General features: G+C 43.6%; 2 protein-coding genes across 3 annotated transcripts in view; both read left to right on the top strand.

The window, feature by feature from the left end:
- Positions 1-2836: 2836 nt before the first annotated feature.
- On the top strand, positions 2837-14547 carry RSPH3 (radial spoke head 3). Of its 2 annotated transcripts, XM_031611407.2 has the most exons (9): positions 2837-3029; positions 3151-3238; positions 4580-4724; positions 6015-6160; positions 6655-6858; positions 7839-8001; positions 9075-9161; positions 11130-11399; positions 14427-14547. In XM_031611407.2, exons 1-8 carry the CDS (start codon positions 2908-2910, stop codon positions 11390-11392), a joined length of 1218 nt encoding a protein of 405 aa, XP_031467267.2. In that variant the 5' UTR covers positions 2837-2907; the 3' UTR covers positions 11393-11399; positions 14427-14547. The 2 variants fall into 2 exon arrangements, with proteins under 2 accessions (XP_031467267.2, XP_031467258.2); XM_031611398.2 differs by lacking the exon at positions 14427-14547 and having other exon boundaries at positions 11130-11516.
- Positions 11345-14595, top strand: part of PLAGL1 (PLAG1 like zinc finger 1) — a 53764-nt gene continuing 50513 nt past the window's right edge. The window contains exon 1 of the mRNA XM_090135686.1: positions 11345-11399. The gene's annotated coding sequence lies outside the window, so the exon portion shown is untranslated. The remainder of the gene's footprint in view (positions 11400-14595) is intronic.

A 14595-nucleotide genomic window follows, 5' to 3' on the forward strand; every position in this document is an offset into this window, starting at 1 on the left:
AGCTAGGCCTATATGTAGGTACTGGCTGTATATCACAGATGTATTAAACTTAGTGCCTACAAAAATCAGCAAAGGCACCATCTGAGGGCTGTCAGTTACCTAGGACACAACACTGCTGCAGTATTGCTGATTCCCTCTGACCCCATCATTGCAGCATGTCAAAAGCAGGTTTCACTGCACTTCCTCTAACTGTTCTCCAAGAGCACTGGAGCATGCTTATAACTATGTTGTATATTTCTGCCAGACATCTCAGGACATTAATTAGCAGCAGCATGATGCTTTTCAGGACTTCTGATGCCACCTCAGGTGCTTCCTTCCCTGGAGACTTTCAAAATCGGCCAGGATAGGCCCTGACCAAGCAGATCAATCTTTGAATTTGTCCTTGCTTAGGCAGGAGGGGTACACCGGAGACCTCCAGAGTCTTTTTCAGTCTGGACTGCTGTATGATTCTGTGATATCTACATGAAGATAATGACATTCTGGCATTTGCTAACATGCAAAGCCAGAGCCCTCTGCCCCTCCTGCAGAGTACTTCCAATACTTTTGCACTGAACTGTAAAAAATCCTAGGTTCCATTGGTTCTGGTTAGCTTTGTCAGTTCTGCTCTCACCTCCCTCCCTAGTGACACTTGCAGCATTCTCCTGGTTCCCTTGCACTCTCTGATACCTGAAACTTGTTACTGTCTATAAGGTCTTGTCATGGAGAACCTACACCTGTCATAGCAACATAACCAAAACAAATGGCTTCCAGAAGGATTCCAGAAACAAAGGGCATGGATATTTTATATAGTCAGTATTGCTGAAGTAATCAAGGCTACTCACAATGATTTAAAAAGAGCTATTACTATAGCAGTAACCCTTATTTGCTGTTAGGTTTTGCTTAGTATATTTTAATGAGGTGTTTTGTTGTTGTTGTTTTTAATATAGAATCTATTAACATGTTCTCATTATTTGTCATGCGTCAGGGCAATCCCAGACAGGTGTACAGACTAGAAGAAGAACTCATTGAGAGTGGCCCTGTGGAGCAGAACTCGGGGGTACTGGTGGACAAACAGCTGCTCTTGCAGCCCAGAAGGGCAACTGTATCCTGGGCTGCATCAGACAAGGGCTGGTAGCAGGGAGACGGAGGTGACTGTCCTTCTCTGCTCTGCCCCTGTGAGCCCCACATGCATTACTCCATCCAGGCCCGGGGCCTCCAGCACAAGAAGGATGTGGGGTTGCTGGAGTGGGCCCCAAGGAGGCCATGAGTATGATTAGAGGGCTGGAACACCTCATAAAGAAAGGCTGAGGGAACTGGGCTTGTTCAGCTTAGAGAAGGCTCCAGGAAGACCTTACTGCAGTCCTCCAGTATTTGAGGGAAGCTTTTAAGTAGGAGAGAGACTAACTTTTTACATGGTTTGATAGTGATAGAATTAGGGAGAATGGCTTTAAACTAGATGAGGGGAGACTTAGGTTAGATGTTAGGAAGGAAATTGTGGAGTCATAGCACAGCCTGGGTTGAAAAGGACCATAGTGATCATCGAGTTTCAACCCCACTGCTAAGTGCAGGGTCACCAACCACCAGACCAAGCTGCCCAGAGCCACATCCAGCCTGGCCTTGAATGCCTGCAGGGATGGGGCATCCGCAATCTCCTTGGGCAGCCTGGATCTTTATCCTTGGGCAGCCAATCTTTACCCAGAGCAGTGGGGCACTAGCACAGGCAGCCCAGATAAACTGTGGAGATGTTCAGAGTCAGGTTGGATGGGTCCTGGGCGGCTCGTGGGTGGCAACCCTGCCCACAGCAGGGGGTTGGAGCTGGGTGGACTTTCAGGTGCCTTCCAGCCTGAGCTATTCTGTGATTCCACGATTCTATGGCAGGGAGTACAGAGGTCGTACCAAGGGCCCACCTCACTCTCCTATTTCCTAGCACACTACATCTTTGCAGTATCCAAATCCCACAACAGCTTCCCAGACCACAGAATCACAGAATTGCCAGGGTTGGAAGGGACCTCGAGGATCATGAATCTCCAACCCCCTGCCACATGCAGGGCCACCAACCTTCCCACCTAATGCTAGACCAGGCTGCCTAGGACCCCATCCAATCTGGCCTTGAACACCTCCAGGGACAGGGCATCCACAACCTCTCTGGGCAGCCTGTTCCAGCACCTCACCACTCTCTCTGTAAAGAATTTCCCCCTGACGTCCAACCCAAATCTCCCCTCCCTCAACTTAAAACCATTTCCCCTCGTCCTGCAGTTATCAACCCTTTCAAAGAGTTGACTCCCCTCCTGTTTGTAGGCTCCCTTTAGGTACTGAAAGGCTGCAATGAGGTCACCCCACAGCCTTCTTTTCTCCAGGCTGAACAAGCCCAGCTCCCTCAGCCTGTCTTTGTAGGGGAGGTGCTCCAGTCCCCTGATCATCTTCATGGCCCTCCTCTGGCCCCTCTCCAACAGCTCCCTGTCTTTTTTGTACTGGGGGCTCCACACTTGGACGCAGTACTCCAGATGGGGCCTCACAAGAGCAGAGTAGAGGTGAAAACCAATGCACTCTAAGTGCGTACACAGAGCACAGGTTGCCTTTGGGACACCGGTACACCAGCCACTAACATGTGATCCAACAGATTTCTGTCACCTCCTCTCGTGCTGACCCCGCAGCCAGACTCAGGCACAGCCTCCAACTCAGCCAGGCACCGCCCCGCCCCTTTGCGGCTTGCGAGCGGCGGACGGACGGCAGCGCCACCGCGCGGCCACCCCTCAGTGCTGCCTGAGCCGAGCGAACGGCCTCCCGCAGCACCCCGCCCCGCCACCGTTAGCGGCGCCCTCCAGCCCCGCGCATGCGCAGCGCCTTCCCCGCGTTGCCTAGAGACGGTTGCCTGGGCGCGTTACAGCCGCGCCGCTGTGCGAGCGGGAGCCCCCAGCGCCCACCGCCATGCTGCCAGCGCTGCGCCCGCCGCCGCCGGCGGCCTCCGCCTTGCCCTACACCTACTGCAGCCCTCCCCGCGCCGTGCCCGCCCGCCCCAAGTACCGAGCACCGCTGGAGGCCGACGAGCCGTGAGTGCCTCTAGCTGGCCGCCCTTCCCGGGGTGGGGGGAGCCCCGGGGCTTGGGGCCCTCGGGGCTGTAGTTGGAGGTTGCGCCGCCCTCACCGCAGCCGCGGGCTCTTGGTGTTGCAGGGTGAAGGAGGCCGCTCGCTGGGCCAACCTGATGTACGACAGGAGAGTGGTGCGCGGCAACACGTACGCCCGTCAGGCCGTGCCGATGGTAAGTTCTCCGCGGGCATCGTCCCACAGCTGCGTTGGGAAGCAGCGCCTTAGTTTCCCGTGCCAGGGAGGGTATTAGGAAACGTTTGTTTTCAGAAAGAGCAGTGAGGCAGTGGCACGGGCTGCTCAGAGAGGCGGTGCGGTCACCGTCCCGGGAGGTGCTCAAGAGCCGTGTGGATGTGGCGCTGAGGGATGCGGTCAGTGGGTGTGGAGGGATGGGCTGACGGTCGGATAAATGATCATCCTTTTCAACTTTAATGATTCTGTGATTTTCAGAGATTATTTCTACATTGGTGCTTTGTGTAGAGAATTCAAAGCAGTCGGTTCTTAAAAGCAATTGTGTTGGAATAGCTTTGTGTTATTTCTTAGTTGTTTCAAACAGCTATTTTCACGTGTTCTGCTTATGAAGTTCAAAAGGTATTTTCCTTCCAGCCCACAAAGCGCTGAATTTAGTAGCGTGAATGTCTTTTGCTTCAAAAGCAATAAGGTTTCTAGATTTTTTTAATCTAACAAACAATTCTGTTGATATTGCAATAACTGGACTGAAGTCATACTATTACAGAAGTCCCAAACCCTCTGCCACAGATGGGGTAGCCAACCGCTAGACCAGGTACTAGATCTGATTCCCCAGAGCCCCATCCAACCTGGCCTTGAACACCTCAGAGGATGAGGCAGCCACAGCCTCCCTGGGCAGTCTGTTGTCACCACTCTCTCAGTAAAAAAAAAAACAAAACTTCCCCATGACATCTAATCTAAATCTCTCTTCCTTTAGTTTAAAACCGTTCCTCCTTGTCCTGTCAGTATCTACCCATGTAAAATGTTGATTTCCCTCACGTTTATAAACTCCTTTCAAATATCGGAAGGTTGCAATGAGGTCTCCCCACAGCCTTCCCTTTTCCAGGCTGAACAAGCCCAGTTCCTTTAGTCTGTCTTAGTAGGGTGCTCTAGCCCTCTAATTATCTTCATGGCCTTCCTCTGGACCCTCTCCAGAAGCTCCACATCGTTCCTGTGTTGGGGAAGTCCATTTCACTTTCTTAAAGCTTCACCTGGAAGCTCGTAGCTGAATGAGAATAAGCCATTTTAATATGCTTTATCTTGTTGTGTCTTAGTGTGAGGTGCCATTAAAGTACACCTGTTGGTATCCAGTACATCTTGTTAGTTTCATGCCCTAGTCTTTAAGAAAACTGACAATTTAGAATCAGTCTAAACTGAGAAGTAAATCTGAAATACTAGATTTGTAATGTTAAAAACAACAACAGGCTTCTACTGCAAGAGAAATTAATACTATTTCCAAGTGCATGGTGGTGTTTTTCTTATTTATTTCATTGTTCACCCCATCCAGTGTATCCATCATCCCAGTGTATTTGAGATTCAGAGGCAGAGAGAAGCACGGAGGAAAGCATTGGCTAGAAAGAGAGCAGAAGAGCAAATACAGCTAAGAACACCTGAGCCTGTGGAAGGCAGAGAGCACGTTCATGTGCAGACAGGTAAAGGATAATTAAAAAAAAAATTCATCTGAGAACAAAAACTTGCTAAAGTGATGATTCAATTGGTAGAATCAATTAAGGGTAAGGTTCTCTAATCCTTTCCACTATAAACACCCTGTTTTTACTTCTATTTAATTACTAATAAATGTGGCTAATGAGAGTGACTTTTTTTTTTTTAAGGAATGTATGTTTTTCAATTCTCAGTGCACATTCTTGAACACTAGTCAAGACTAGACAACTTCATTTATTTTTTCCTTTTCCAGTATCATCAGAGAAGTTTGATGTATGCCTCAAATAAAGGTGTTTTCTCCTAGTAACACTAGTATTAGAAATTACTAAGAGGAAGGGAAAGAAGAATGGGCAGTGGCCCTGATTTAAAACAGGACACTGCCCTATTTGTGAGCAAACAATTTATTTGTATCAAACATTTGGCAGGGGGCAATCATGGGGTGAGCACAATATATTGCTGTGCCCTTCAGAAAAGCATTTCAGACTGTCTTATAAACTGGGAAAGCAGCTGTGGTACATGCTAATCAGATGTGGGCTTTGATTTTGTGAGCATTCTCTGTGCCACAGCACAACTGAACCTTCCTCCAATGTACAGTGACTTTTCACCATTGAAATTCTGTTAGGCACAGAAGGAGGCAGTTTCTCTTTCTCCCCGTCTTTTAGTGCTGATAATCTTAAGTATTCCCCAGACTTTCTTTTCTGTGCTAGGCTGTTAATTTCTACAGTGGGAAACAGACATATAATTCAAGTCAAGCACATGGCGCTATATATATTTGTTTACCTCAAAGCTACTTCCAGTTGGCCCGGAAGGAGAGTCATTTTTAAAAAATCCATCAGGTCCAGTGTTCTGGAGATCCAGTCTTCTCTATGCAATGGAGAAAAATCTATGGCTTTATTACTATTAATGGTGAGTAGATGGTTAGTAGGTTAGTAGTATAATCATTGTCCATTTTTGAAACTACCATCTCATTACCTCTACCAAGAATTGTTTATTCTGCAAGGTGGACTGAAAATGGTGTAGAGTCTCTTTAGAAACCGGGTGAATGGGTTTAGGAGTAATTTCCAAGAACTGTTATGTATCAAACTGTTTTGAGGGCTTTTTTTGTGTGTGTGTTAATTTGCATTTGGTTTTGTTTTTTGTTTTTTTTTTTTTGGTAACTTCACAGAAACAACTTTGCAGCATTCTTTGTATATAGTTCACCCAGTACAGTAATCAGGAATAGCTGAGGAATAATATAAAAAAGAATCCAACGTAGAGCATTCCTTGTGTTTTATTTCTAGAGCTGTATTTGGAAGAGATAAGTGACCGGATAATAGAGGTTGATGTGGAGTGTCAAACAGATGCATTTTTGGACAGACCTCCCACTCCTTTCTTTGTGCCAGCCAAAACGGGAAGAGATGTGGCCACACAAATAGAAGAAGGAGAGGTATGAAGCAAAGTCACATCCACAAGTAGTGGTAAAACATATTTCCTATATCAAACAAATTTGAGACAAAACCAGAAAGGAACTTCTTATAGAACATGCAAAAGAAACCATGCAAAACTGAGGAACGAACACAGGTTCTGCTGCTTTCGGCTAAAAACCACAATACTGAGAAATGTTCTCCTCTGTGGAAATAGTATCCAGCCAGAGAGGGGCTGGAAACACAGAAGGGAGCAGCAGAAGGGTCCGGGTGAGTGCTCTGCTTCTCCCTAACAGTGTCTTAAGTGTCTTTAGCAGAGTTACTCCAGCCCACTCATCACTTAAACCCCAGCAGCATTTACGCTTCCTGTCTTAGATGACGCTGGATCCCTACCTCCACTTTTCATCACCTCTTTCTGCGAGGTGTTTTGATCATCCTCCTTTGTTCCTTGCCAAGATGTTGAGAGGGATCGTGGTAAGGGATCATTTATTTCTGTTTCACCCACTCTCATCCTCAGCTCTTTGACTTTGACATTGAAGTCAAGCCAATCCTGGAAGTGCTGATTGGGAAAACCATTGAGCAAGCTTTGCTGGAAGTCATGGAGGAAGAAGAGTTGGCCAGGCTGTGGGCACATCAGCGTGCCTATGCAGAACTGCGCAATGCAGAGCTGGCTGAGGTCCAGCGCCTGGAAGAGCAAGACAGGCGATACAGAGAGGAGAAGGTAAGTCTGATTTTTGTGTAAAACAGGCCTGTATGAGTGCTCACTATGTCCAGTACTGAAGGGTGAGCTCTGAAATAAGCTGAATGGGGGCAGAAGGGTATTGCCAAGTTTGGTGTTCCTGAAAGCATTTTGGTGCCATGCAGCTTCATGCAGAACCTTGCTCTCATGGGCCTGCTCTGCACTGTTCTGTTTCATTAGAGCAGTCATGCTCAAGTGACCTGGTGAACTCAGGCACCTGATCAGGAGGCCAAACCTGACAGTATTGTGCAGCCTCAATACTCAACTCAAGCCTGTTCATTATGATAATATCTAAATGAATAGTCAGAGTGCTTGAAAGTGAGAAGCACCTTGCGTTCTTTCACATAGCACGCATGTGCTATTGTATGAATGCACATACCTCACAAGATCTCCAAGTACAAAACTATGTTAGTAGTATCTAGCAAGTAGAAACAAATAGAAATGACAAGTCTTGAATTGTTTATTTGGGTTAATAATGTTAATGTTGTTATTGTTTTCCTGGACCAACCTACATTTTAATTTTTTCTTATGTCAAATAGTATATAAAATTGAGAAAGTGAAAAGTTGATGAGATTTTCACCCAACCTCACTTTATTCCAAGGGCATCAATCAGCTCTATCTGCAATAATCAAGCAGTTAAGATGCTTGATGATAAGGTTGATGATAAGGTATCGGAGAAGGATTTCATTTAGCCAGCCACAAGACCCTTATTTTTACAGACTTGCCAAAATTAAAAAAGCTATATCAAAGGATTCCTCTAGTCCTTGTACTCCACGATTCAGGCATTCAGGGAGTTTTTTGTGGAAGTTAGAGGCCACAGATACTGGCATCTCACTCAGAAGTTTTAAGTATTGGTACTCTCATTATCTCTGTTGTTTATGAATTTCACACTGATGATTTTTCAAAATCTAGATCAAAAGAGCTAAGGGGCTGAAAATTGAAGTGCAATATTGTCTTGACAGGAACGCTGCAAACAGCTGCAGATGCAAATGCTGCAGAAAGAGAAAGAGACCATGGAGAAAATTGCAGCTCAGGCATTTGCTAAGCGTTACTTGGCTGATCTTATTCCCTCAGTCTTCAACAATCTTCACGAGAGTGGGTTTTTCTATGATCCTATAGAAAGAGGTTTGTACTTTATTTTTTTAGTATATGGAGTAATATAGAAGTCAAACCATCCATAAACACACTTTATAGTCTTATTATTTAGAATAATGTAAAAATACTTTATTCATTTACATTTGTGATTGCAGAGGTAGTTTTCAAACTCACAGTTTTAATACAAACATTGGGTACCTGCACCAAGTGTTCAAAAATATGTAAGAGCTGACAGTTCTACTTATAGTGAGAAGAGCTGCTTTTATCTTGATAGAAACAAATGGCTGGTTAGGACTGGCAGAGAAAGAAAGAGAGAGGGATCCAAACCATTTTAAGTGTATTTTGATAGGATAAGTGAAGAAATATGTGTGTCACTCTGAATCTTTGTTAATGATTGCTGGAGCAAAGGAAAAAATGGTCAATAAGAATTAAGCTCTGCAAATAATTTTAGAGTTGTACATCAGCAACTTTCAAGCTTTCGGAGTCAGCAGCATTTCTTATGGGTTACTTTGATGCACCCCACTTATCCAGTTCCTGTACAGGTGCTCAGACTCCAGTTTGGGAATGGGTATACTCTCTCTAGAATGAGTCAGAAGGCAAATGCAGAAACTGAGTGTGTTTTGCAAACTAAGAAGGGTTTGGGACTGTTACACATAAAAAGCATGATTGGAGTAAGCAAGAGCTCTTTAGTCAGAGAGAACAAATGCTTTCAGCAGACCAGAAGCCAGATGTACTTGGAAAGCAGAGCAGGAAATGTTATTCTTCTGACTTGCTCAGGGTATTTATTTTCATCTAACTAGAACATTACTGTGCATCTCATGTGTGCTTGCCTTTTGGGGATGCCAAGCCCCTTTGAAAATCAGTGAAGTTGAGAGGACTCTGGTTCAGGTCCATAATGATGAGGAATCTCAGTAAAAGAGGCAGGAGACAAGGCACCTAACAAATCCTGAGAGATTTCATCTGGCTCTTGCAAAGCAAGTATCTTCTGGCAGGGTTGTTCATCCCTTAATGATCACAGCAAATGAAAAACAGCCCAGAATCCTGTTGCTCATCCTTAATAAGCAGATGCTTTTTCTTGCTTTCTTTCTGCCAAATTCTTACAGACATTGAGACAGAATTCCTGCCATGGCTGATGACAGAAGTGGAAGAAACGCTAGAAAAGAAGACTCTGGGAAGGGTGATGCTTGACTGTAAGTTATCAGTTAATCTGGGTTCCTTATTTGTAATTGTTTTTTCTCCAGTCAAAACAAATGGAATGTTTGTATATGTTCATTATGGACTAAGTGAGCAGATGTCATTTTAACAAGAAGTCCAAGTGTCTTCGTATGTTTGCTTTTGGGTTTTCTACTTATTTATTTTTACATTTAAAAATGTTTTTGAAGTTGGGAAAATCACTACTGCAGCCACTAAATGATTGATTCTCACCTGAAGTATTAGAATTGCCAAACATGCTGCACTAATTTCTCTCTCTGCTGGCTTTATATTGTTTGATATGTGTTGCTGCTGGGAGATGCAATACTTTCAGCATGACAGAAAGGTCAGGTGACCAGCACTTTTCATCAGAACAAGAGCTTACTACTCCAGCAATCAATAATCAAGTCCTTGCTTTTGAAGCAGATTAAAATACCACTCTCTGCTTTCTTTTGGGCTATTTTGGACTAAGCACGTGGGTTCTTCTATTGGTCAGTCTTCAGAGGCTGCACTGAAATACCTGGACAATCTAAGACTTTTGTAGAAGCACAACATTATGATTAATGTGTGTCCACCAGGCCAAATCCATTCTTGTGTATGCATTACGTATTCATTCTTGCAGTTTTATCTCAAGCAGTGATTGTGGATTTGAATTACAATTGTGTTTGTTTCCTTTGGGTTAATTTTCAGCTTAACCAGGACCCAGTATTTTCTAGGTCCAATTCAGATAACTGATATATGTGATATATGTGCTGGTGTGGACACTTCAGAACCACTTCTTAAAGGATTTCTTCTTGAGGGAAGGAATTTTCTCTCCTTTTGAGCAAGAAGTGTTGTATGTGACCACTGATTAGATGTTGCTGTAGGATATAACATCAGATCATCCACTGTCCATCATATTCTTGTTAAATCTTTAATTTTTACTGCCAGATACCAGGGTTTTGCACTAATTTGTAAATGCACAGAATGATTAGAGCAGGCTAATAAGTAATACTGGCGGCCTCTATTTATGCTAGTTTACCCACTGTGTGCCCACTGTGTGTCCTGGCTTATATCCAAACACGCACCGTTGAATAAGCCATTATCTCAGCAAAAGGAACTGTGGATTACCTTCTCCAACAAGTTTTGTAAAGGCAGGCACAACGTCGGCTGAAATTCTGGCTGCTTCTTCCACTTATGCAAAAGCATAGGAGAATTCTCTAAGGATATATTTTTAAGCTATTTGAATTTAGAAACTATGTAAATGGCTAATTTTGTCACCATCCAATAAAAAACCTGTGAATTGGAAGGGAAGCATCCACGGTCTAAGGTGGCTACGTTTGTCTTCTCAAGTGATGCAAAACTCAACCCCAAAATTAGCAAGGAATCTTCTTCTGGTATCTGTATCTTTTGGTACGTTGTCCCATTTTCTATACTAAAGCCCTCTTCCTCCATCATCGGCCTTCTTATTTACCATATTTAAATGATATATTTCAAAGTGAATGTTGAATTATTGTTGTTTTCATTGGTTTGGAAGAGGTACAATATTTAGAAAAACTTACAAAGGCAAAACAACAAAAATAATAAAGAACAGATGTTTTACAGCTGCTTTTCAGAAATTGAAAGTCTTTTTGATGAGTCCCACAGTTCCAGTATTTCCCTCTGCCAAAAATATCACATGATATGCAACCTGGCTAATTCACCTTGTAGGGTGACCTGTTCCAAAAGTGACCAGACAACAATGAAGAGATGTACAAGGCAGTCCAGGTGAACCCTTTCAAATCACTGCTTTCAGTGCAAACCTTTGGTTGTAATTAGGCTACAGCAGCAAGGATGATTTTTCTTATTCACACATTCTTTCACTGTTATCATTCTTTCTTTTTTTTTTTCCCTCTGCCCAAGAATTCACAGGTCAGCAATGTATAAATCATTTCAAATTACGGTATTTTTTTTACTCTGTTTGTTAATGATACTTTTCTTTATTTCAGCATTGATTCGTACGGTGACTGAAAAACGCTTAGATGTGTTTAGCCAGAAACCTCTGCCTGATCAGATAGAGGCACTTGCTGAGGAGCACATGCCAACAGACAGTGAACCACAGGTAGCTGCTGAGACAGAAGCTGCTGACCAAGCAGTCAAAGCAGATGAAGAGACTGACCAACCTGCTGATGAGGAACAGGCTTCGCGTCACATCACTTTCCAGTTAGAGGAAGCCGATCAAGAAGAAATGGAGGACTCAGAAACTGACTAGCAAGCAGGCAAGTCATCATCCTGTCTCTTTACAGGTATTGTGGTGTAGACATGCTGAAGGATGAATCTAGTCAACAGTACAGCACTAAAGCGTGTTTTCCAAATATTAAAGTTACTGATTTCAGGCTGAAAGAGTCAAGAGAGTTTACTAGTGTCATGGATGGCAGTGAAATCCTATCCTTCTCTAGATAATTCAACCCATCTAAAACCAGAGATGTTTACAAGTGAAAAGTAATGCTGTCCCACATCCCACTCTAGAAAGACATGAGAAGGATATTGAGAGCATCCTGGTAACCTTCACAAGTGCTTTGATCATGTTTTAAGAACAGAGACGTTCTTTCTTTGATTGTTTTGGAAGATAACTGCTACAGCACTTAAATTTCTTTCCACTCATGTTACTCTCTCCTCCCCTGACACATTTGGTTGGGCATCTCAGCAGGCAGTAGAATAAAGGCTGTTACTCCTGACACTCTTCAACTTCTAAAGAGTTATCTGGGAACATCTGCCCGTGCAAAATTTTCCCCAGTCTCCCCTGCTAAGGGGCTGAGCCCTGTGCTAAGCCCAGCCTCAGTTTTCTTTCTCATCACTCTTCTTTGGTGGTCCACTGCATTGGTACCAGATGTGAATTAAAAAATGCAACCTGCACTGCCTTCCTGGCTGTTCCTAGGCCAGCTTTTCAAATGGGGCATTCCTACTTGTAAAAGTGCAATGCTGCTCCATTGCAGCAATCCCATTTCCTTGCTAGTTGTACTGGTGGAACCAGTCCCACCTTGTCCAGCCTGCCCTGTGCTATGTCCTCTCTGCAGTACAGAGGAGATGTCTGCTAACCCAGCAGGCCAGACCCAAGTCCAAGAAAGATCTCAGGAATGACACCTGCAGAGATAAGTACTTGCTTCACATCTCATGCTCTAAGGAGGAATGTCCAGATTTTTCTCTGAACCACTCGTGTTTGTGGCTTCAAAGGCGTATCCTGTCTGTCTTCCAGCCTGAGCTCTAACATCCAGATTCAATTGTGATGTACATGGAAAAGCTCACTTGGATGGTCTCGTATTTGCCTGTCTCTGTAGATGGTTGAAAATTTGAAATAATGAGGTGCAGCCAGCAACAAATCCACTAAGTGGTTTGAGGATCAGCAGATATGCCTGTGTTCAATTGTAATCATATATTACAGATTGTAGATAGACACGCAGATGCTTTGTGAAGCTGGAGTATTCCTCTGTTTGCTAAGTTGCTGGTATTTCAACATAGTGTGATTGGCTTTTCATCTATCATTGATTCCTCTGATCATCCAGCAAAATGCACTGTGTGTGAAATTAAGGTTAGTCATTACTCGCTGAGTTCCTATTTAAGTATCTGAGAATATTTTGCTTTTTTGACTGGAAATGAAAATCAGGTTTAGGCATTGAAGTCAGTGGGAGGTTTACATCAGGTTCAATAGGACCTGGATTTTGCACTGATTTTGTTCCCGTGATATTGGAGATTTTTGTCTTGACTTCTTCAGGGTAATTTTTTCTAGGTAATTAAAGGCTGTGTGACTTGCTTCATGAGAACTGTAAATGAAAATTTACTTGAAGTGTTTTGTGATTCTGTTTAGATAGGTTATGGCACTATTATATATTCTTAAATTATTGTAAAAGTTGTATGCCTTGCATTTTTACTTCATTTGAATTTATGGTTACTATTCAAGACAATTATTTTATAGTTTGATTGTTGTATTCTTGGAAAAAAAGGTTTTAAAATAGTTTTAATGCAGTCCTTGTCTACCAGCTATGATCTGTTGTGTTTCATCCTAACCTCACACGATGACTAGGGACAAAAGGAAGGTCTTCATGCTGTACTTAGTCTTTGATGGGAACTCTATAGTCTTCAGGATCAGAGACCTTAGCAGAGGGGCAGGTATGAAAAAGCTAACCTTTATGTTCCTGAAACCTTTCTTCAGTGGAAATGTGCTTCAAATTAATGAAGGAGAGGAGGAAGAATAAGAGAATGAACATGTCAAACTTTATCACGCATCTTTCTTCTCTGCTGAGAGCCACTGAAAGGGGAACTTAAGATCCACGTGTTCTGTGTTGATGGCCAGGCCTGCAGCAGTAAAAATGAAGGGAAAAATTCTCATCGATGACATCTGCCAATACAAATTTGTGTGGCCTCCCAGGGGCTTGGGAGTTGACTTCAAACAGTTTTTTGTTTTTCCTTACAAATAGCAGTTTCAAAAACAGCCATTAAAAATGTGCTAGAAAAGAAACTCTTAGCATCCTACAACCATGAACATTTCAGTTTGGCAAACAAAGCTGCAGTGGTGTCCTCTATGCTGGGGCCGAAGAACAGTCTCTGCTTTCCTGAGAATGCCATATGCTCTCCTCTGCCGTATGGCTAGGCTGATTGCTCACTGTTTCTGTCCTGGATCAGAAGCTGCTTCTTCATACTCCCATTATTTGTTTTTCTGGGATTCTCTTCAGCATTTCTTCCCCCAAACCAAAGACTTGAAAGTTGTATCTCACATCACCAGAGAGGTGATGGAAACACTGGCTGATGAAGCTCTTCTGGTGAATGGGAAGATTTAAGATTTTGTGTTTTTGATTAAAAATACAAAGAGGGGGGCCTCCCACTCTGTCCATGCTGCTGTCTTAGACTTTTTCTGACAGCCCCAGGGGAGATGTGCCTGGAGTAGTCACCAGCTTCTCAAAGCTGTTGTACCTAATTTCTGTGTGCTACAAATGGTACACAGCTGAATGCTAGAACGATCCTTGTGCCTGGTTTTTGATGGGGCTGGAAGATTGCCCAGAAGCACCTGCTCTTCTGGGGAAAGCAGCTCCATGATGATTGTCATCTTTGTCCATGTTCGGGTTCCTGCACCCTCCCGGTGCTGTGGTTGGGTCTGAACATGCTTGCTCGGGGCATGCAGCAACTGTGCACTGCAAACAGAGCTGGGGTTTGAGCTTTCTGGGTCCCCCTGCAGCCCCACAGGCAGATGATGAGATACTTTTCAAGAGTAAGTTGTCATTAATAAAGTGTAATTACTGTATTTTTTTCAGAATGTTAAGCATTCATTTTGCATATGGAGAAATGCCATTTCTTGAGAACAACCAACAGCCTGGCAGAATGGAGGAGCTTTCTTCACCAGCCTTTATTCTCAGATGTTAAATCCTGCTTTAAGTCGTGACCTTTTTGTCTTTTATTAAAAAGCAATGCCTTTCATATTAG

The sequence above is a fragment of the Phasianus colchicus genome, chromosome 2 (genome assembly GCF_987193195.1).
Source record: "Phasianus colchicus chromosome 2, bPhaCol1.hap1.1, whole genome shotgun sequence".
Taxonomy (NCBI): domain Eukaryota; kingdom Metazoa; phylum Chordata; class Aves; order Galliformes; family Phasianidae; genus Phasianus; species Phasianus colchicus.

Bases quoted from the DNA above. Each gene is read 5' to 3' on its own strand.
- RSPH3 (XM_031611407.2), top strand. From the start codon at position 2,908: ATGCTGCCAGCGCTGCGCCCGCCGCCGCCGGCGGCCTCCGCCTTGCCC. The intron at 3,030-3,150 runs GTGAGTGCCTCT...TTGGTGTTGCAG, and splicing joins CCGCTGGAGGCCGACGAGCC to GGTGAAGGAGGCCGCTCGCT. The intron at 8,002-9,074 runs GTTTGTACTTTA...AAATTCTTACAG, and splicing joins CTATGATCCTATAGAAAGAG to ACATTGAGACAGAATTCCTG.